The following is a 24,588-nucleotide window of genomic DNA, read 5'->3' on the forward strand; positions in this document are numbered from 1 at the left end:
GAAGTCGAGACGTAGCATTAGTGAGGCAAAGGGCAGGGGGCATGGGAGTTTGTAAAGGGCAGGACTCCCTTCAAATAGGGAGAACGGACTAGGAACGTGGGGTGTGTTGACATTGAATCTAAATAAAGGAGCTGAGGGATAGCACGTGTGCAAGTGTGCAGTGAGGCAACCCGGGAAATGAGCCCATATCCATGTCCAAGACCCTTACACTCAGGAAATGTATTAACTTTCTGGAATGGGTGTGTTTAGGGACCTCATTGTGGACAGAGTCCTAATGACCACGAAGGTAAAATCGTTTCTGACACATAATTTTTTTACTTGAAACAAAGTGTGCACTCTGTGTCCAGAAAAGGAAAACCATCAGCTACAAGATCATCAATAATTCTACAGTCACAAAGCACTAAATGTGAACAAATTATCCTTTCTAGACATTTACTACAATAAATGATGGTGAAAAGGGCATAGTAGAGCTGGTGACCTGGAGCGATCTGTATTGTATTGAAGGTGGCACATTTTTCTCTCTCTTTTGGGGGAAATTACAGTGTTGTCTCCATAGTATATTTCTTTTCCTTGTTTCTCTGTAGTTCCAGTAGTTCAATCTCCAAAGACAACTTATACAGCTCCATGGCCATTTTCACATCCCCTGGGTTGAGGAGACACTGCATGACCTTTCTGCCTTTGCGGACACGTTCACAGTCTTCGGGGATCACCTGAAAGAGAAGTAGAGGATGGGTGTGGTTGAGTGGCTTCTCTCCAAATCAAGAAGGAGCAGGGCTGAGGAGTGACTCTTGGCAATGACAGGACTATAGCTCAGAGCCAAGACCAAGCCCAGAACTGCCTGGTGAGCAGGAAAACCAGAAAACATCTTGGGTCCCAACATGGTCCTTCCCGGAGGGATAGGGATCTGTTCTGAGACAGCTCGTAGGGGCTTCTGTGAGGACAGAGATGTCCAGATGTTTCTGATACCATCCAGAAATGGAACACAGTGTATTATATAGTCTAGAAAAAGTCCCGGGTACCTGAGACCCTCTTCTCCTTAAGGGGCTTGGTTTTTCCTTCTCCTCCAGTGAGAGAGGAAAGCTTGCCACTCCTACCCAACACAGTGTTCAAGAAAGAAGAAAGTTCCTCTGAAGGACTCAGAACTGACTCCTGACAAGTCAGATCTCACCACTGCGGGCTGGGACAGTGTTTAGAGGGAGGCCCCTATTTTAGGATTGGCTAACACAGGAGCTTTTCTTGAATCATGTCACTTACCCACTCGCACTTGGGCAACTCAGGGTACCAGGTTCTGCTCTCTGAGCATGTGACACTTTGGGGACCAACCAATTCATAGCCAGAGTCACACTGGATGATGACATTTGAAGATTGAAGATATTGATACTTATCCACAGACAGCTTTGCATGGGCTATTTCTGGTTTTGGACACAGAGCTACAATGGAAACACAGTTTTAAGCAATATGTAAATCTAAGGAAAGAGACATGACAACAGGCTAGGATCATAAGAATTAATTATCACAGGTGCTGTGAATTGTTTTATCTTTGGTTTTGGTAACAGTAATATTTGTTAGCATTTTGGTTGAGCATTGGCCACACTGAGATACCAGACTCGGGCTGAACATTTTTTTTTTTTTAAAGATTTTATTTATTTATTTGACAGACAGAGATCACAAGTAGACAGAGAGGCAGGCAGAGAGAGAGAGGGAAGCAGGCTCCCCGCTGAGCAGAGAGCCCGATGCGGGACTTGATCCCAGGACCCTGAGATCATGACCTGAGCCGAAGGCAGCGGCTTAACCCACTGAGCCATCCAGGCGCCCCTCGGGATGAACATTTTATGTGATTCAGCTCTGTGAGATAAGGACAGTTATCACTCCCATTTTTCTGGGAGAAAGTTGATATTCAGACAGGTTAAGAAACTTGCCGAAGGTTTTCATACTTTTCAAGAACATGATAGGATATTTTAAAAAGCATGTGACCCCCGGTCCTCAGCTATCAAAGCAGGTATCCCTCATCTCTCGATCCCAGCAAGACATGAGCTATGAAATGTTCCCTCCTGCCGATTGACCTCTGTGTGGAATGGAGACTATGGTGGCCAGTCATCCACAGAGTTGCTGATGGCAACGTGCTATTAACCTGTGTGCCTGTAAAAGTCAGACCTGACCTTGACTTGTCCTGTCCCCACAACACAGTAGGATTCCTCCACTGCAGCCAGCAGCATGTGCTGGTGGGGCCTTGCACGAGGCTGTAATGGAAGTCTTTGCCACTTCGTGATGTTTGCAATTAGCCCATGAGAACTCACATTCATGCTAGAGCAAGCTTGCATGAAAATTTTGCCATAAGCCATAGACGAAATGAGCCGTGTACAGAATTTTTCTGGAAATATACAGGAAATTGGGCATAGGGGCTGGATTTTGTGACTGGGAGAAAGAGGAAGGGAAGTTGATGTTTATGTATTCCCTTTGTACTGTTTGTGTCCCGAACACAGTCATGATTTCAAATAAATCAAGTCAAGTCAAATCAAATCAAATCAAATCAAATGCTTCCATGCTTTTGTGACCCTTCCACCCACCCGACTGAAAAGGGAGCTGGAGTTACCTTTACACTGAGGGGCTTCAGGGGTCCAGTGTGAAGAACTGCAGGAGAGTTTGGCCTCTCCAACCAGAGTGTATCCTTTGTCACATCTATATATCACTTCAGTTTTGATTAATGCCTGCAGTCCTCTCATTTTTTCGTAATATCCGTGGGCAACCTCAGGAGGGAAATCACAGTCTTGACGGTGAGAGATAAAAGTGAGAAAGCATGAGCTTGTCGAATGTAAAAAATAACTCATTCCTTAATTTGTGTGTTTTGTAGGAGGCTCCATTCTGTCCTGTCATCTTCTCTGCCCAGGGGAACACTCAGCCCAACCCAAGACCTGGGCTGCCCTCCTGTAAGCCTCAGGCTGAGGAACCATCCTGGCCCCATCATTAGACCACCTGGTGGTCATCTAATATCTTCAAACGGATAATGGGAATGGTTAAAATTAATACTTTGTTCAACCCCCACGTTGAGTTCTTGCCTTTTGGGGTAAGACCTGTCATATCCAAGAAGTCAAGTAGAAGCCATTGATCTTGCTCATCCCCATCCCCCTTCAAGCAAAGACAGCATATTACAAAACATATCATATACCAAGGTGTCAGGGGAAATGGGGGAATTGGTGCCACTCTTAAAGAACTGAAGCTGCCTCCCCATTCCATTGCCATTTACTTCCCCAGTCTACAAGAGAAGTTAGGATTCTGGGGAATTATAGTCGACTATTCAAAAACTCAACAACATTTTCGTTCTCATTTCAGATGTGATATCTTTGCTAGAGTAGATTTTTGTATTTTCAGGGAAATGATGACCACTGGTTTAGCAGATGCCGTCTTTCCATCCCTATACAAAAAGAGGGTCAGAGACAGTTTGCATACACACAGAAGGATCAAGTCACGTATTTGTAGTTTTAGCCCTGGAGTCTGATAACTCACTTGTCCCTGTCATAATAGAGTTTGATGATACTATGATTATCTGGACATCCACATTGATCCAGTATGCCAATGGTCTCATGTTAATTGCACTGAATTAGCAGAAAGTAGCTAACATGATAATGCTATATGGTACGCATGGTTTAAAAAAAAAAACAGCGGGGCAGGGGTGTAGAGGGGAATGGGGCTTCCTGGGTGACTCAGGGGTTAAGGGGCTGCCTGCACCTCAGATCATGATCCCTGGAGACCTGGGTCAAAGGATCAGAGCAGCACCAGGCTTCTTGCTCAACGGGAAACCTGCTTCTCTCTCTCCCACACCCCTTGCTTGTGTTCCCTCTCTCACCATGTCTCTGTCGAATAAATTAATAAAATCTTTAAAAAAAAAAAAGGAAGAAAGGAAGTAAATTCAGAAAGGTGGTTTCAAACAGATGTGTGTGCATTTTGGACTGCAGGTTAATGCATAAGGACTGAAGGAAGGGAAGAAGACAGAGCAAACACCAAGAAATAGAAAGCAATAATTGAGAACTACAGCTGATTTATTAAATGTGGTCTATTTTCATTGATTCAGAAAGGAAAAGAAAACCAGGAAGGTCAAGAGACTGGCAACAAATTCTGGGGCAGTGATTTTTCACAAATCTATCCACTCTAAGAACCAGCAAGGTATACACATTCTTTTAGCTAATTTGAAACCTTCCCTTAAGAATCTCCATCACTTTGATACAAAGAAACTTCTAAATTAAGAAGCTTCTTAATTTCATAAGCTCTTACTCTCATCACATGCTGGTGTTTTGGGGTACCACGTGCCATCTTCTTGGCATCTAGCTTCAAGCCGATGTTTCTTATAACACTTATAATAAACTACATCTCTGTAGAAATAAGCACAGCTATTCACAGAGCTAGTGCGTTGTGAAATGATTTCACCATTCTCCAGCTCTGGTACTGGGCAACACGGCTCGAAAAAATAAAAAGTGAGACAAATGGTTAGTAAAATCACCGCACTGAGACTCCCTTGGATGATAAACTCATTTCTGCTTTTCAAGATTTCACCACTGAAGAGAGATTGGGGGGAACAAAGGACACTCTGGGTCTGCTCTCCCTGCCCCTGATTGCTAAAGTCCTCCAACCCAGTCATTCCCTCCAACTAAATAATTTCATTAGGAGCCTCCAAACTAAGAAGTTGGATGAAACTTGCATGAAAATGTAGATTTTCAGAAGTACTCCAAAGCAATGACAAAAAGTCTGTCTCCTTATGGTCTCACTGGGACTGGAATCAAATCATGATAGTTTAGAATTGTATATTTTCTAGAAACAAAAGTTTAAGAACATGTGCTAACCGTGTGTATTTAGGAGACCCTCCTGGCCTTTCCCACCAACCCTTTAACCTTAACTGCTGTTACTTTTTTATATGAACGCTCTCCTGTATGCTAATTAATCCATCTAGGCAAACATGCCACTGACATTCCCACAGCTGTATCTGTGCTCATATCCTCTCTCCTTTTTCTTTTTTTAAAAGATTTTATTTATTCATTGGACACAGAGAGAGATAGAACACAAGCAGGGGAGACAGCAGAGGAAAGGGAGAAGCAGGCTCTCCACTGAGCAAGGAGCCTGATATTGGACTTGATCCCAGGACCCTGGGGTCAGGGCCTGAGCCAAAGGCAGACACTTAACCAAGGTGAGCTACCCAGGTGCCCCCACGTCCTCTCTCCTACCTAGAATGACACTCTTCTTATCTATTTGCTATTCAGTTCCATTTGCTTGTGAAGGCTTCTTCTACTGGCCCAGCAAATAGTCATCATTTATATCTCTGAGGTCCTACAGCAGTTATTAGGGAAAAAGTATATATCTTAACCAATTACCTACTGAGATTTTACTATAATCTGGACACTCTGTATACGTTACATGTATACTATACCAAAATGTACACTATGTATACATAGTGTATACATAGTATATGTATTATGATACTATGTACACATAATCTGGACATTTCCTTTATTATATCTTCCAATCATCACAACATCCCCCAAGAGATACACGCTATTATCTTCCCATTTTTTATGGCAGAAAACAGATCCTTGGAAAGGGTAAGTCTCTTGTTTCAGATGAGGCAGCTACTTAGTGGTAAAGATAGAACTGAAATCTGGCTTGCTCAAAATCCATGTTCTGTATGGTTTCAGTCTATACTCTCTAGTAATTATTTAAGTTAATTGATACTATCCATATTCACATTTTTTCCCTTTTGAAAAAAAAAAGGAGAGAAAACCAAGAGAGAAAAAATAAAGTAACATTTTCTAAGAGAGACTGGAAGACTATCTTAAGGTTTGGATAAAAGCTGCTTTGATGGATGAGATACGGGCAGGCATTTTGTGTTGGAGTGATGATGTGAGCAAGGGTTTAGGGGCAGCAGCTCCTATTACTAAGGATGAAGAAGAGATAACCTCGGAGACCAAAGTGAGACAGATTGGAGTGTATCTTATCCTGAACATGGACCAGAAGTCAGGTGGGCTTTTGAAGGAATTGAAGAGAAGGGGATAAATAGAGAAAAACCTGAAGGAATTGTGACAAGTCTCTATGATTTGGACATAATCTACCCTCCCTGACTCATAAAGGAAGAGGAGCTAATGGAGCTCCGGGAAGACAATGAGAGTTTTGCCGTGCAGTTAAGCTTTGGAAGAATAACAGCCATTTCAATTCCCAATGGAGGAGAATCACCCAGGATATTTGATTTTTTTTTAACCTAACATTAAAACTTTCCTTCAAATAACTATCATTATGATGTAGAAAACTTCCAAAGTAAAAAACTTTAGTATTCCCCTTAGAAAAACAACTCTGGGGCACCTGGGTGACTCAGTTGGTTAAGTGACTGCCTCAGTCTTAGGTTATGATCTTGGAGTCCCAGGACTGACTCCTGCATTGGGCTCCCTGCCCAGCAGGAGGTCTGCTTCTCCACCTAACCCTCCCCCTCTCATGCTTGCTCTCTCTCTCTCAAACAAATAAAGAAAGAAAAGAAAAACAACTTTGAAGTCACTCTGTGATATTAAGAACACTCATAAAGCTTGAAGAGGATGGGATCATTCTGGGACCCCAAAAAATAATCTTAATGAAGGATTACAAGATGGCCCCTTGGACCTCCACATTCTCTCTGCTTGCCATAGAATCCTTGTAGCATCAGAAGTTGGGGAAATAGCCAATATCGCAAGAGTAGGATACATAAATCTCCATTGAAAAAGACAGAGCTCTTGGGAAAAAGCTCTTCTCTGTCGAGTGATTTTGCCATTCTTTTTTTTTTAATTTTATTTTTTTTAAGATTTTTATTTATTTGTCAGAGAGAGTGAGCACAGTCAGACAGAGTGGCAGGCAGAGGCAGAAGGAGAAGCAGGCTCCCTGCTGAGTAAGGAGCCCGATGTGGGACTCGATCCCAGGACGCTGGGATCATGACCTGAGCTGAAGGCAGTCGCTTAACCAACTGAGCCACCCAGGCGTCCCTGATTTTGCCATTCTGAGCAAAATGCTCTATGTCAAATGTTCTGACAGATGGTTTAAGGCACAGATATGTAAATAATTTTTATAGTCTTAGAAATTCTTTCTTTTACAGAAGAAATCACATCAGCAGATGAATAAGAAATGTTACTTTCATTGGCATATTTCCACTTATAAATGGAAAGAAGTACTCATGTCTGCATTCATAATCAGCACTAACTTAGTGGCCTGCAGGTCCTTGCAAACCCTTTCAGTGGGACAATTATTCCTTGACTTGCAATATAATACCTTAGACTTAATGTTTTCAGTTTATACATGCTTTGAAATCTTACTCTGATAAATTCACTCATTATTTATAATAATATAAAATTTTGCTTTCCAGATGGCAAAATTCTACTCAGTTATTAAAGCAATAGAAGAATCATGAACCCTATGGAAGAATTTATTCTTTGAAAATTGGAAATCATCCATTTAAATATAATACATTAATATAAAGACGAAAAGGATTTTTTGTGACTAGATCAGCCCCTCATGGGTTTTAATATTCTGATTTCTGAGTCATTATATCCTTTATGGGAAGGACTAAAATGATTTAAATATATTTCTTTTTTTTAATTTAAATATATTTCTTAATAAATACCCCGTTGTACTTCTCCAAAATTGTACTGAATTATCGTCATTTGGTTATATTTAACTAATTCTTAACCAGGAATTCTTTTCCATACTTTGGTTTAAACTCTCCCCTCCCCTGCCACTCGTGTACTCACCACACAGAATAGATGGGCATTGCAGTAGAAACAGGAGCCCGAGGAAGAACATTGCAGGGAAAATTCTCTGCACTGTGGGGGACATGGTGGGGCATCTCAGAGACAGTGCACTGGGACTCTGTGTCCTCAGATACTCTGAATCAGGCGGAAGAGAGGCTCTGAGTCAGTAGTAAATCGAGATCTGAACCAAGGAACTAAGTCTTGGTAATGCCATAGATTCGAGTCACTAAAGGGGAGGGGCAAGGTCTGATGAGGCTCTCCAATTAAGCTCCAAGTCCTGGGAGTATGACATGAACTTGACGTGAAAGCTCTCTGGAATTCTGTATTCACAATTATAACCCTGAGAACTTCTCACTGTTGTGGGGGCACTTGTTAGCTTCTTGTCCACATACAGACATCATTTCTCTTTGAGTACTCGAGAAAAAGTAGGAAAATGGTACAGTGTGTGTGTGTGGCAGTTTCTTTTGGGATCAGGGCACAGTGCTGAGGTATGTTCTCTGCCATCTTCCAGGGATGCCCTGTCTTCATTCACTAGGGTGAGTTCCCAATAAGAAGGCAGGAATAAAAAAGATGTGTAGTTAAATTTTCTTTCCAAACACATCACAGCCTAACTGGAATAGAGAAAGCATGCAAGTCTATATTGTGAAAAGACAAAAAAATAGTCCCAACACAATTATTCTGCCAATATTTAGTTTCCTTGAGTATCAGTGAGGCTAAATTAACTGACTTTGGGATTATACCAGTTGGAGAGTAAAGGGAAATTTCCCAGAGGGATGTTTATAGCACAGATAGAGTGTGCATGGAAAATTAAATGGTAGAGGATCAAGCATCATAAAGGGACAAGGGCTCATGACAAATTCAAGAATTTCTCAGTGGCACTGGATCAGAGTGAAGGACCTTGAGCCCAGCATTATATTTCTGGCAAAAGCACTAAATTATAAATTGTAGAAGGCATCTTTGTCAATTTCAAGACTTCATTTATTAATAACTACCTGAGTTAAAACTGGTCCCTTAATAACTAATCTGTCTTCCACTCAGATTATTTCTTTTAGTCTCTGCAAAGAGCATAGATAAAGATATTGACTTGACCTTCATGTTTTCCCTCTTGGACCAGCCATGGATATTTGTTGCTTGAAGATATATCGATATTCACCCATAGAGAATGGTAAATACTGGAAAATGTCTGAAAATGACCCACACCACATAGCTGAACTCTAGTGACAGCTGTATGAAGCATTTAACAGCCAAAGTGCTTAGCTCTCAAAAATAAAGAGGAACATTGCCCAGAAATAAGGGAGCGGATCCCCCTATAATACTGATGACAACACAATTTCATTTCCTTCCTAGAGAGAAAGGAAGGTAAATAAATGTACCACATGGTTGTTTCATTTTATCAAGAGGAACTAAAATACAATCTGAGTATGTCAGATAAAAGAGGTCATTTAAATAGTTTAACAGAAGATTTCTTTTTTTAAAAAGTCCTTCTGCTTATTAACCATTTTCCCAACTTTTACATAAATCATTGTATTAAATTTCTTCAAACAAAACTCTAACTCTAATTGCATTTAATTTCCTCAAACAAAACTCTAACGTTGGTATTACATTTTACAGATGAGGGAACTAGTTGAGAAAGACTGAGTATACCTCCCCAAACATTTCTCATCAGCAGCCATGTCAGATTCTGAGCCCAAATCTGATTCAGATACCAAGCTCTTTCCATTAGGTCTTTTAGGGAATGTCATCAAAAAGATGAGACCACTAGTTGGCCTGTGAGCTGGACTTGGGCACTCGAAGGCTCCTGACTCCTCCCCTTGCCCTTGGAATGTGGGTTCCACTCTCTCTTTCTCACTCCCCCAGCCTGCTTCCAGGACATATCTTTGAGACAGTGATGTGGTATTGAGAACACCTGCACGGTGTATGTGACTGAGCCCAGCTTAGGCCTCTTTATAGATGGGCAAGTATCGGCATCCCTTTGTCTTCTCACCGCCCAAGACAAGCCTCACAGGTAAGTTTCCTTTGCCTATTACACTGGCCACCGACCAACCTGGAGTGGCCTGCCTCTCTCTCTTCTGTCTCTCCCTGCCTTCCAAATAGAGGGGGTGGCTTCAAATTACAGCTGGGAAGCTCCCAGGAGTGTTGCCATCCAACAATGCCAAGCGAATGTCCATTTAATGAGATGGGCCTACAAACGTTTCTTATGCAGGACCCTGAACTCATTATTTAGGACAGCATGCCTGGAACCTTCTGCTTCTCCTGTGATGGAAAAGGCCCCAGATATACATCATCAATTGGTTTATGACAAACTAACACGCTACAGAGCAATGGGGGAAAGGAAGCTCCTTTTAGTGAAAGGTGCCATATAGTTGGCTATCTGCATGGAAGAAAATGAATCTTGGTTTTCTGCTTCACACCATGACAATTTTGTCATGGTCACGGGTATCACTGTGAACGTAAAACCATGAGTCTCCTCAAAGAAAAGATGGGCAAATATATTTGTGACCTTGGGGCAGGCATAGATTTCTTCTCTTTTTTTCCTCTTTATTTATTTATATATTCCTGGCACAACAGGTTTATTCTCTAAAAGCTATGTAGGCAATAAACAAAGCCAGCATTTACTCTGATCTTAACTTCTGCCAAGTATTATCCATTCCAAAATTGTTTCATGAAGATTTGGTCTCTAAACGTTGTAAATTCCAAAATCGTCATCCTCACCAGAGTCTCTCTTCTTCTGTTGAATTTAACTCTTGTTTTTCAAGCATTTCTACAAAGTTCTGATCCCTGCTCACCTTGTTGCCCACCTCTTGCCATCTGTATAAGGTTATTCTCTCTTGCTTTCCTTTGTGGGGGCTTTGCAAGTGCCAAGTGGCTGGACTGGCTGGCTCAGCACTTGGTTTGCTTCTGCTTCTGCTGCCTCACCAGGACTGAAAAATTGAAAGGCTGGGCTTCATGGAAGTCAGTGGCATAGTTTCCACTTACTACCATGTTTTGATAAGTTTCTAAAGTCACAATCTGATAGAATGTTTTCAAATACAAGCAGACATTAAAGAGGAGAATCTCTGTACTATGAAATCCCATTTTATGTGGTAAGGATGATCTCTGGAAAAAAAATATTCTTCAGTATTTGGGACACTGATAATTCCAGTGGCCCTTCCTTCCAGGCCATCCCACTCCATCCCTAACATAGGACTCTCCCTTTCTTTACAATAGAATCATTATTTGGGCATTTTATCTGTAAAATTAATGTTTAGTGTTTGGCTCCTGCCTGGGCCTTGATGGCAACACAATTTCATTTCCTTCCTGGAGAGAAAGGAAAAGTAAATAAATGCACCACATGGTTGCTTCGTTTTATCAAGAAGAACTAAAATAAAATCTGAGTTTGTGTCTATTCCCTGCTGTACCCTCAGTCCCTGGCACACAGCAGACCCTCAAAGAATGTTGATTATTGGGGTCAGAACAACTAAATTCTAGAAAACTATTTGGCTATAACAGTAGTTCAAGCAGGCTAGATTGAGACCCAAGGGGCTAAGCATTCAGCTTTGGATAACTACCTGAGGTAGGCCAGCCTCAGGGATGAGCCCACACATTCCCTGGGATGTGCCCTGTGCCTGACCATGTGGGGGCCCCACTCAGTGGGCTTGGCCACATGAGCCTCCAAGCAATGGAGAGAGAGGCCAAGGCCACCAGGCAAGGGATAAAGAGAGAAACCAAGGCCCCAGGCCAGATTTCTTAAACAGAAAACAAACAAACAAAAACCCCCAAACAAAACATGAAACAAACAAATAACAAAAAAAAAAAAACCCTGCAAAAACAAATTAAAAAACCACTAAATGAAATGAAAGAGATTTCCCTTAAAAACCCAAACCACGAATCAAATGAAAAAACTTGATAAATTGTACTCCCTTAAAATGAGGAATTTATGTTTACCATAGACACCTTATGAAAGTAAAAAAAAAACAAAAAACAAAAAACAAAAGTCAAACTACTGAGCAAGAAAAAGGGGTTTACAATACATAACTCACAAAGGATGTTTTTTCCAGATTATGTCAAAAACTCTTACAACTAATTAGAACTAGCTAGACCATCCAATAGGAAAAGACTTAAACTAGCATGGCACGTTAAAAAAAAATATCCAGAGTGGATTAGGGTGGGAGGAATGGGGTGGCTGGGTGTTGGACACTGAGGAGGGTATGTGCTATGGTGAGTGCTGTGAATTGTGTAAGACTGATGATTCACAGACTTGTACCCCCAAAACAAATAATACATCATATGTTAATTAAAAATATAAATAAATAAATAAATAAATAAATATCCAAATGGTCAACAAATTTATGAAAAGTTATTTAACCTCATTAATCATGAGGGTAGTGCAAATTAAAAGCATGATGTGAGGGGCACCTGGGTGGCTCAGTTGGCTAAGTGTCTGCCTTCAGCTCAGGTGATGATCCTGAGATCCTGGGATCGATCCCCATATCGGGCTCCCTGCTCTGTGGGGATACATCTCCCTCTTTCTCTGCCCTTCCCTCTGTGCCAGGGTCTGGCCTCGCCAGGTCCAAGGGTCCCCAAAAGATGGACGGTGTCACGAGAGGAATGAGAGAGCCACTCAACAGTTTGACTTTTGCAATCAGGCATCTCCCGTTTATTTGATCAGTACACTTCTTACATAGGCAGTGTCTAGGGTTACATCAGTACAGAAGGTATTTTACAGTGACTAATGGAATAAAAGGGAACAAACCCAGATTAGTAATGAGTAGTTATATATAGAGGAAGGGTAGCGCTAATCATTGTTCTTAAACTTTAGTAGTACAATAGGAAAAATTTATATATAAGGCACACTACATTCTGATGTAGCCATAAAACAGGCAAGGACTTTGTGGTCTGATTACAAGATACGAGTAGGTCCTTGGAGTCCTGAGAAGGCAGGAATATGATGTTTTTCTTTGAAATTATCTAGTCTTTGTTTCGTGGAGTCTGGAGATAACTGACGATTTTTCCAGGATTTTTCATGTGGAGTCATTGCCCTGCAGTTTTTATGCCCCCAAGTCTCTAGCCCATGAGAGTGGGTCAGGGGTATCTAGTCTAAGGGAGAGATATCAGGTCAGCAGAGATGGCAAGAGCCGTGCAAACCAGGCCTTAACCCTGAGAGGCTTGGCTACCTATCAGGGCCTCAGTGGCCCCCAACACCCCCTGCTCATGTGCTTTCTCTCTCTCAAATAAATAAATAAAATTTAAAAAAATTATTTTAAAAAGCATGATGTGATACCACTGCATACCCAACAGAATTTCTCAAATAAATAAACCATAGCAAGTATTATAAAGAACTTGCATGTTCTGCACAATTAGGATGGGAGGATATCCTGCAGCACAACCACAGTGGAAAACTGCTGAACAGACTCATATATCCCTCTTATGATCCAGCAATTCTATTCTTAGGTTTTTGTTCATCAAAACGAGATGTGCTCAGGGACACCTGGCTGGCTCAGTCTGTAGAGCATGCAACTCTTGATCCCAGGGTTGTGAGTTCAAGCCCCATGTTGGGTGTAGAGATTACTTAACAATAAAATCATTTGAAAAAATAAACACGCTTAGCAAAAGACATGTGCAAAAATGTTCATAGCCAAAAACAAATCGAAAATAACACAATGTTTTTTAACAGTAGAGTGGGTAAGTGAATTGTGGTAGATTCCTACAACGGTGGAATACTTAGAAATTAAAATGAATGAATGTCAACTGTAGACAACGTGGACAAATTGCACAAATATTATGGTTAGCAAAAAAATTTAAAAGACATGGAAGTAAGAATGCATAATGTATGATTCCATTTCTATAAAGTCAAATAACTTAAAACCAATCCATATCGTTAAAAGTGAGGATAGTGGAATTCTTCACAGGGGGAGAAGGGTAGTTTAGTAACTAACTGGGAGGGGACAGCCAAGGGCTTTTGCAAATTTGGCAATGTTCTTTCCCTACACACCCTCACCTAGTTTCTAGTTACAGAAGTATGCTTACTTTAAGAATTTGATGACTTTTGTGCCCTCTTCTGTAAAGAAAAGGTAGGAGGTTTTAGATATGTTGGAATGTGGAGTAAAGTCATCCAGGCAAAGATAACAGTATAAACACATTTTGAATTTCCTGACCTACATTCTTTCAAGGTACAAAAAACAAACAAACAAACAAACAAACAAACAAAAAACCAAGGAAGTTAATTGCAGGCATTTGAATACCTTTTTACATCACTTTTATTTTTGAAACATAAGAGTGCATTAATCTACTCATAAAAATTGAAAAGAATAGTATTCTTCTGGGTTGCCTTATACTTACCACTCTGAATACTTGAATTCTATAGTTGAACCAGAAAGAAAATCTGCCTTTCACTTCCAGTTTCCCATTGATTATGTCTCCTGGATTTCTGGATTTCTCTAGGAGGAAAATTAAAATGATGACTAGTGATTAAAATTACTTATAAAATATAACATGAGAAGGAAAATCTGGTGGAGAGTTTGAATTACTACTTCTAGATGAACGCAGAGATTTTTTTTTCAATGCTTATTTCTGATCCTGACTTCATGAATTTTACTCTGAGGAAAAATAAGTGCAAACATTTATCCCATTTGTCTGATACATTTTAAGATGAGAGAAAAAAATGTACTTAGATTTTTTCGTAGAGTTAGATCGCTGTGATAATAAAGGGTGTGATACATGGACCAGTTATTCATACCAATGTAAGTTCTCAAAAATGTATGCCCTTGCTCACAGGGAAACAAGAAAAGGGGAAATCTATTCAATATCCTTACTGTTAGAAAACTATCTCAGTGTGAATTCCTAACTGCCTTCTTCTAAAGAGTATAGGTGATAATGATTTTGAAGACTGTTTTGATCAAAGATTTTCTTTGGAATTGAAGGATTCATTAAGTTCCTAAAAGAACATCCCCAAATACCACAAAAGTGCAAGTGAGAAAAATAAATGTTGATCCTGACACAAAAAACACTATGGTCCTATGAGCCTCTGGCATTACAAGTACTCAACTTGAACTGATTCTACTAAAACCAGGATGGCTGACAGGGCAGTTCTGGATTTGAAGTCTGTCTCATACACCTTGTTTATTGGAGAAGCAAATGGAAAATCAGGTGGAGGACAATCGCTTGGACACTAAAATGACAACGAGCATCAAGTTGTAGAGCTTGGGACACAATGATAGCGATGCTTCAGCATAAGGCTTTTAGAACAGAGGTAGACCATGATTTTCCTCTTCCATCAAAACTCTTTTATTCCACTGTTCAATGAACCCAGTGAGGAATCTTGATAATGCATGTTTGTTGATTAATGACAATAACAACAATAATGACAAAAAGGCAGAAAAATTTCATCTGCTCTTTCCTGTTTATGTGATAATTAGGAATCCTGGTAATCAGTGAATGGGTTATCTATAAACTTATTATACCCACAGGCACCATACACAGTCACACAGAAGGCTTCTCAGAATGGGGGCACCTGAGAAGGTATCAGTCTCCTTCTGTCTGGCTTCCTCTTTCCCTGCCCTTCCTTCTGTATCTTCATTCCCCTGTGTCACAGGACACATGCAGGTAGTTGTTAAAGAAGTTGTTGCAAGAAGTGTTAAACACTGATAGTAAAGCCAATCAGAGTTTTAGGAAAATGTTGAACCAGTCACGTTCAAACAAGCTAGTAATTAAAGAACTTCAGGTTCAAACGGCCAAATAGTCTGCGTTCCTGAGAAATCTCCATCAGTTTCTCATTCTGGTGAGTATTTTTACATTGTATTTTGCAGCCACAAACTAAGTGGATGTACATTTTTTTTAAGATTTTATTTATTTATTTGACAGACAGAGATTACAAGTAGGCAGAGAGGCAGTCACAGAGAGGAGGAAGCAGGCTCCCCGCTGAGCAGAGAGCCTGATGCAGGGCTCCATCCCAGGACCCTGGGATCATGACCTGAGCTGAAGGCAGAGGCTTTAACCCACTGAGCCACCCAGGCGCCCCAGTGGATGTACATTTTTGAGTGTGGATTTATCTTACAGCTCTGAAATAGGGGACTGTAAGGAAACATGTTGTATTTCTGTATTTTTAAAAAATCCGTCCATGAGAAAGGAGCCATTTGGGGGAACATTCGCATAGAGGTAGCAAGGCTAACTCTGTCCATTTCATTTCTTGTTCTTTAACAGGTTCTGTGGTGCCACCATCGTCCTGTTCCAGTCCAGGAAGCTCATTCAGTGATATTGAACGGCCTCATTTGGCAGCTTGTCTTCTCACTGAGCACTGTCAATCAAATCCAAGATTCTTCCCATTCTCCGAGCCTCACTGTCCATTCTCCTGCAGCTTTGATCTTGTCATTTCCCCACTGGACCCAGCGCTGCACCCACTTCCGCCTTTAAGATTATATATTTTAATAAAACCAAATGAGGTCCTTTCTCAGAACTATGTTTCTTTTCTCAACCAATAAAAATACATAATCATCATATTTTCCAATTTTTTCCTTGACTGAAAGTAAACTCAAACAAAATTATATCTAAATCTAAGTTGGTTTTTTTTTGAGATATTATTGGGATTTTATTTTCCACTCTGTTAAAAATGCCAGCTAAAATAATACAATGGGTATTGACATCAGAGGAAATTTATTCACTATAGTTTTGACATTTTGAAACCAGATATTAATACAATTTTTACTCTAGATAATACTTCACTGTTCCTATATTTACATGTTTCCAACAATACAATTAACAATAATGTTGAGTCAGTTCAAAAGTATGAAAAAGAAAATTTTGGAATTTTATGGAAAGAAAATTATTTCAAAGCCAGAGTGCATTGAATTTGCAATCCAAGGTAGTTGAACAAACATTCTTTTGTGAAGATTTAACATTCGATTTTTTTCATATTAAAAAAGTCCTTTTTTTCTTTTCTTTTTTTATTATGTTTATTGACCACCTTATAGTACATCATTAATTTTTGATGTAGTGTTCAAAGATCCACCATTACACATAACACCCAGTGCTCATCACAACATGTGCTCTCCTTAATACTCACCACCCTGTTACTCCCTTCTCTGACACCCCTCCCCTCTGAAACCCTCAGTTTGTTTCCTGGGGTCCATAGGTTCTCATGGTTCATCTTCGTCTCTGATTTCTCCCTCTTCAGATTTCCCTCCCTTCCCGATGGTCTTCTGTGCTATCGCTTATGTTCCACATATGAGTAAAAACACAGGATAATTGTCTTTCTCTTCTTGACTTAATTTACTTAGCATAACCCCCTCCAGTTCCATCCATGCTTATGTGAATGGTGAGTATTCCTCCTTTCTGATGGTTGAATAATATTCCATTGTATATATTCCCTATGATCCTGCAATTGCACTACTGGGTATTTACCCCAAAGATACAGATGTAGTGAAAAGAAGGGCCATCTGTACCCCAATGTTTATAGCAGCAATGGCCGCGGTCGCCAAACTGTGGAAAGAACCAAGATGCCCTTTTGTAGCAACATGGATGGGACTGGAAGAGATTATGCTGAGTGAAATAAGTCAATCTAAGTTTTAATACATTGGCTGCTACTCTTTGGCATTTTTTCTCCCATAGGTCTAACTCTGAGCAATCCTTGAGTGGTTCTGAGTTTGCGTTTTTAGTTTAGCAACTGTAAGTTGTCATGCTGTACCTGTTATCGATACATGGCCTTCTAGCTCCAAGTTCACCATTTATTACAGCTCTGAGGTAGTGAAATCAAGAAGAATTTAAGCATTTCTCCTTTACAGTAAGCATGATGTTAAGCTTTCTCAACAGAGAGGGCTAGAGGGACACTGTAGGAAGAAAGAACTCTCCGTACCTCTTCCTGCTCCTGAGAGGTAGGATAGCCCAGTGACGATAAGGTTATCCAGTGGCGCTCTGCCCCAGTCATGTGCCCATAATGCATGGCCCATGGCAGCCTTGCAGCCCTTAAGTGGTCTGGCCATCCCCTTCTTGTGGTTCTCCTGACAGGGGTGCTTTTTCAGGCCTCTTACCATACCAGCACTCCATCTGCATGCCTGTACACTGGTCACCAGCTGCCACTTGCCCATATCCCAGCTCTGCCTTGCAGGACGGCTAGTGGGCTCCCTATTGCTCAGCACACCTGTGCCCCTGGCCACCATCTGCAATTTGCATCACAGACACCCAGCGCCCTGGTGCCCCTTTACCAGCTGCAGGTCTACGTGTGCCGTCAGCAACCCCAGCAGCTCACTCCCCCTCTGTCTGAATTTCGGAGGGTTGGTTTCTGCAAACCAGCTCCACTGCACACCACGTGTGAATTTCTCTGGCATCTAGTGGATTGCAAATAGAACATTGGGAAGGGGTACTCTTTTGAAGTTGATTCTTTCTTAAGTGCCCTCCCACAGCCCTAAAGTACCACATAAAGGTTTTTTTCATATATATATATATGCATATATATATCCTATAGTTAACCTTTTATCAAAGTTTAATAATTCTTTATTTTAAAAAGAATTGTGTGGTTAAAAGTCATTGTGTGGTTTCTAGCTCCTGATTGGATCCATTGATACATGCATATTTTGGAGTACCTTAAAAATAAATATAATTTAAAACTTACAACAGTAAAGTTTCTACAAGGTGTTGAGCTACATAACATCTAAAGTTTCAAGTAAAAAAATTATATTTTAGACTAAAACTTTCAAAAGTACATCAATCCACTTAGAGTACTTAAATTTTTAAAAGATTCTTAATAAAGAGAATTCATCATATCTTTTTTAGATTTGCAAATGGGTTCATTATCAGTGTGACAGGACTGGGAAGCGTAGCTCCTGGATTCAAAGGAATTTTAGCAAAAAATGCATCCCCCTTTTTAGCTCTCATTATTGCAAAATGACAAGATGATCGTTACAGTCTCTAGTTAAGTTTTTTTGTGGTAGAGCCTCTAGCTTACCAATTTCTTTCTCCTGGTGGTTATTAAAACTAGGATAGAAATAAATCAGTTAATTTATGTTCCTGTAGTCAGAAAATATGTGGCAGCAGGGGTTTTGTAACTGACTTTTCTGAGGCTAAATTAAATTCCAGCACCAAATTAACATTTCACATAACTTCATACAGTTTTCACTCCTGGTGGAATTATTCAGCACCACTGTGGGCAAACCTCTGAAGGAAGACAAATCAGTCATAATGGAAGGTAAAATTTTCACGTAAAACAAGGAGACAAATGCAAATGATCTACCTTTAGGGTTGGGGTAATTATTTCAGGAAAGAATCAGTCTCTGGTGTTCATGGGGCACAAGTAATGGGGTTGTGGAAATAGTCCACGAACAGAGGGAGGAATGAGAATTCACAGAGAACGTAGAAGGAATAGTCTCCTCATCTGACATGGTAGAAATTCAAGTTGTAAATAAGCGAGCAGAAGACCAGAGGATCTTTCTCTAGAGAAACTAGACAGCAACAAAGAGGACCCTGATTCCCACCCCATGCTTGTCAGGAGACAGGACTCCTAAAACCTTAGTGACTCCAACCAGGTAGAACTTGACTTTTCTTTCATGAAAGAAGAGACATAAGAACACTTAGGATGGTCAGCAGCTCTGCCCAGTACCAGGGACCAGGTTCCTTCCTGCTTATTGTTGTCTACATCTCTTGGGGCGCTGTCCTCCTCAACGTGGCGGAGGTTGCTCACCAGCACCTTGTCAGCATTTCAACCCTGAGGAAACAAGAAGCAGAGAGCAAGCAGAAAAATGACTGGGAAGTTACACCCATTAGGACGTCACTCCAAGGGAGGCTCTAGCTGAGGAGCTATGTGCCTGCTGATATTTAAAATGGTAGAAGTGATAGAGGGGGGTTAATATAGGTAGGAAAACAATTAACAGTTGTTGTTATAACCACAGTTTAAATCCCTAACTGTACCATCACACTGCTAGTAAGCCACTGTCAGCAAACTTTATTCAAATATATAGAAACTTAGAGAATTTGGGCTTCGCTCTGAAAAAAAAAAGAACAACTGACTGTGATGATCATTAACTAAGTTGCAAAAGAACACTTTTGTATTACAAATAGCTCCATGGAGAAAAGAATGAATTTAGGTAGAAAGAATTGCATACATTTTTTTTTGAAAAGAGAAAAAAATAAAAATCTTTTGGAAAGCATCATAAAATGGTCTTAAAAGAAATTGAAAAATTCAACAAAAGGGTTGGAATGTAAAGCCAGAGAAATTTTCCAGAAAATGTGTGTAGGGTTGAAGGTAGGAATGAAGATAAAATGCATAACAAAGGTACATAATCAACAAGGAGATATGATATCAGGTTAATTTGATTTCCGTGAAGAAACATTATTAAAGAAATTACATAAGAAAATTTCTCAGAACAGAAGAACGTGAGTTTATAGATTGAAAGGGCTCATGAAGGGGTGCCTGGGTGGCTCAGTGGGTTAAAGCCTCTGCCTTTGGCTCAGGTCATGATCCCAGAATCCTGGGATCAAGCCCTGAGTCCGGTTGGGCTCTCTGCTCGGCAGGGAGCCTGCTTCCCCCACTACCCCCCTCCCCGCCTGCCTCTCTGTCTACTTGTGATCTCTGCCTATTAAATAAATAAATAAAATCTTTAAAAAAAGAAAAAAGGGGCTCATGAAGAACTGAAAAAGTAAGTGAAAAAGTAAGAGATAGGAAAGTGCAGTGACATATTTTAGAACACCATGGGTAACGAGTATATCCTAAAAGTTTCCAGAATAGGGGGAAAAATCAGAAGTTTGGATGACCTCTCACTTCTCAGTATTGGTACTGGAATTAATAAGACAATCAAGAAATTCTTTTAAAATGAGAGAGAAAATTATTTTTACCCAGATTTATATACCCAGCTGAATTCTCAGTCGAGTGTGAGAATAAAGACAGTTTCAAATATGTCAGGACTCAAATTTTTACTTCTTATGTATCCTTTCTTGGGTAGCTCCTAAAGAATGGACTTGGAACCAAGGGAGAGGAAAGCATGAACCCAAGAACCAGAGAAAGTAACAAAAGTGAGCCTGCAGAAGGCAGAACATCCCCCGTGGGATGCAGCGTGGAGCAGACACTGTCAGATGTCCTGTCCGTGTCACTCGGACTGTAACAACTCAGCACAGTCTGGACAGCTTCCAGGTTCTGCCACCCTTTGCTCAGACTTATTCCAGAACCATTTAAAGCTACTCTGATTTTTACCTGTAAGGATAAAAGGGAGATAATCAATACCTTTCAGAAGCAGATCTTAATTAACGACTGATGGAAACTAGTGTATCAGTACTCCAACTCCCTCACCTTAGGGCGATTACTTTCTCTGAGTGAGGTTCAACATCTTTACCAGTTTCCCTGGGATTAGGCTCTGGTCATCCTAATTGCCTGGATCACACACCCCTTACTGTTGCCTTCCTTTCCCTACCTCACTGCCGTACTCATCTCCTGGTGTTTTCCGCCATTCCTAAACAAACCTTTTAACTTTAGTTCTTGTTCCAGGCTGTGCTTCTGGTAGAACCCAAACTAAAACCAAGTGAGAGAATGAACTTTGGGAGAATGATCCATGGGGACAAAAAAGCGAGCTGATAAGGTTTTGTTGTCCCTTAACATTCAGACAATATTGGTGGACCGAAAAATCTCTTGGAGCACTTAGGAGGAATTGGAAATAGAAACAAGGTTAACTAAGGAGGCAAACAACATCACTAAAAAGAACACCATCAACCCCAGAGTAATATAAGGCAGTTATAAGGAAAAGAAACATGCTCACAGAACACTACTTGGTCCAGTGCAGTGATCATTCCTTGCAAACATTATATTACTGATTTAACTAAAGTTGGGCAATAACCATATTGGAAAAAAGAATGAAAAATCCAGATGATTGAATCTTTGGCTATAATCAATAGATTAATGGATAATTTATTTAAAAAGTGGAAAAAATACAATTTCTAAAAACATGGTGATAAATACCAGGAAAGAAAAAATGTTTTAAGAAGTAACCGTGGTTCTCTGGGACTGGGGAAAAGGAATTGTGTGGGTCTGGTTAGTACACGATTTTGTTAAATGTATGTATATTTAAAATTAATTTTAAAGATAAGTAGAGTTGATAGGTCAAGAAACAGCTGCACTTCTAATTTGGTTTATAATTTATAGAATTATACACAAAAATTAAGATTTTAAAGATAAAACTTAAATATAAAATGTGAAGAGAAATAGGAAAAAAATGTCTTGGAGTTATTTATGCCCATCTTTACTGTTTCAATATTTGTTTGCACATATATGCATTTATTATAGATCATTTTAAAGGGATTTAAATGAAAGACTATATTAAAAAATGAAGAAATAATTCATATCTGTGTGATAATAAGTCTCTGCCCTGCTCTGATGTGCTCAGGGAAAATGTTAAGGAAGGAACCATGAAGGACTGACATTTAAAAGCTTCCGCCATGTCTTCTGTATAGATAAAGAATGAAGCCTGAGGTAGATAATTCTTCATGCGAATACATTAGTAATATGAAAATAGAAGCATACTTAGTTAGCAATTCAATTATAATCCACTAATAACATGATGTAGAAGGTGACTTTTCAGATAGCACAGATACTAATTTCCCTTATGAAACTGGGAAAGACTGGGGCACCTGGTTGGCTCAGTCATTAAGCATCTGCCTTTGGCTCAGGTCATGATCCCAGGGTCCTGGGATTGAGCTCCACATTGGGCTCCCTGCTCTGCAAGAAGCCTGCTTCTCCCTCTCCTACTCTCCCTGCTTGTGCTCCTTCTCTTGCAGTCTTACTCTGTCAAATAAATAAATAAATAAATATTTTTTAAAAAAAGAAATGGGGAAAATTTTTTCTTTCCCAGCCCACCCCAATATCCAAACCAAGCTGTTTGTAATGGTAAAACATTATTAAACACAGATATAAAAATATATACTAAGAATTTGAATGTATATAATGCATTTAAAGCATCAACTACCTAATTATATATGATTCAGTGGACTCGGTCGTGAGGATAATTGCATGTAGTATGCGGGGATATCCTACAGAACCAGATACGAATTCGGTTTTATTGTACGTCTGAGAAAACATGTACTACAGTAAAGGAGTAAAGTCAAATCATGTGATGTAAATAATAATGAACTAGAAAATGAATTCAAACAACTTTAACAGAATATAAGCAAGCAGAGTCATGTTTGTAAAATTATTACTTAATGAAGGAAAATTTTCCTGAGTCGGTTTGGTGGCAAAGGAGAGGGCTGGAGGCAGAGACACATTCGCTGGTGAAGAAAGGAGAGCCCATGTCTGAAAGAGGAATTGTCGAATATTCATCCACTTTTCACCCCAGGGAAACAGCATCACCTCGTCCAGTCCCACTGATGTTAGATGACCGAAGCAGAGGCCCGGTGGCGAAACCGGGACGTAAACTGTTTGGGTTTTCTCTGCCTGCGGTTATAAAGCTCCTGGGAACACCAGACCACGCTGACAGCTCAATTTCTTTGAAATGATCCATCTGCTCCTGTCTCAGAAGGCAACGCAGTTGTGTTTCCTTATGTTCTAAATTTCATTTTACATTTTTGGTATAAAATATCCAGGCTCCCTTCCTTCCTCTACTCGAACTCCCTAATGAGCAACAGATCGAGCAAGTTCTTCTGTCATAAAATCTTCTGATAAAGTCTTAAGCCATTTCAGCTCACGAGCATGGCTAACAATAGCTTCCACTTTCGTAGATCATATTTTTGGTGCATCCTGTGGAACTAATAGTTATAATACACAGATATTTATGAGACTGATGCACTACCTACTGCGCTAACGAGGCACCTTAATACACAAATATTTAAATGGCGCCAGCAGATCATGTGGCAATTCTATCTGCAGAGTGTCTGGGGGACCCCTGGGGCTCATGCCACATCCTCACACCCCAAACCAAAAGCGAGGAACTCATGTTTGCGATAGTAGCTTGTGGACTTCTTGGTGGTTTATACCTGTTTTGTAGGCAGGGCAGGCAAATATTCGATATGTGAGAATTCAGATAAAAAGTGAAAGCTCAATGGAGATAAAGAAATGAACAGCTCACGCTTAAAAAAAAATTCTGCTTGGGATGACAAAAGCAAATGTTATAGGGGTCTGATGAAGAGAAATGAGAGTTTTGAGTAGAGAGAGAAAAGAGAGAGAGATACAGGCCAGAACAGATGTCCCAAGAGAGTGACAGAGAAAAGGGAAGTGTGGCCCAGGCCAGCTGTGCTCTGCCCATATCCCTACATAGGTGGCTGCTGCGGGGCCCCCCATAGTGCCCTCCTATACCAGCCTCTCTGCACCTGACCTTGAGCCCTGCCTCCAGAGCGTGTTCAGTGGGTCCACATGGCGTGTCCCCAAGTCCTCTGCTGGGGCCAGTCTTCACTCATGAGAGGAGGGAATTGGTGGAAAGATGTTCCAGGTCCTCACCCCTGGAAAGACTACTCAGGATTGTGTCCCCCACACTCTCGGAGCACAGTCAGCCTCCCTGAGCCCCCGTCACAAACACAATAATCACCCCAGTCAATCTCCTTCCTTCAGCAGTCCTCCCTTTCTCATCTGGTCATCTCACTATCCACTCGCTAAACACTGCTTTCTGAGGCCACCTTCCAAGGAAACCAGTGACCCACAAATCCTCGTCAAAGGGGAAATCACAATTAAAATCTACAGATTTCCTAGAAGCAAGAGCAGGCAAATGGTTTTCAGGACCATCAGCAGACACCCTCTGTGTTGGGTCAGATTCTCTAAGTTTCTGTTGCCTCTAAAGTTCAGTGAAAGCCTCTGAGCCCCCAGGGCCTGAGCAAAGTATATTTGGGGAAATAAGAACAAAAGAGGCCTGTGCTCCCCCAAAGAGGCCTGTGAACAAAAAGAGAAGAGACAAGCAAA

At 40.5% G+C, this 24,588-nt stretch overlaps 1 protein-coding gene and 1 pseudogene across 1 annotated transcript in view; both read right to left on the reverse strand.

Annotated features, from left to right (window-relative positions):
* Positions 1-307: 307 nt before the first annotated feature.
* The window catches only part of LOC111151046 (complement component 4 binding protein alpha), a 63,643-nt gene continuing 39,362 nt past the window's right edge, over positions 308-24,588 (reverse strand). Inside the window, exons 12-13 of the mRNA XM_022508768.1 lie at positions 1,255-1,430; positions 308-710 (exon numbers count right to left, since the gene is read on the reverse strand). Coding sequence (XP_022364476.1) covers positions 537-710; positions 1,255-1,430 — 350 coding nt within the window. The 3' untranslated portion in view covers positions 308-536. The remainder of the gene's footprint in view (positions 711-1,254; positions 1,431-24,588) is intronic.
* Positions 15,780-16,073, reverse strand: LOC111151126 (annotated as a pseudogene).

This window comes from Enhydra lutris, unplaced genomic scaffold (assembly GCF_002288905.1).
Source record: "Enhydra lutris kenyoni isolate GAN:26980312 unplaced genomic scaffold, ASM228890v2 scaffoldscaffold25, whole genome shotgun sequence".
NCBI lineage: Eukaryota > Metazoa > Chordata > Mammalia > Carnivora > Mustelidae > Enhydra > Enhydra lutris.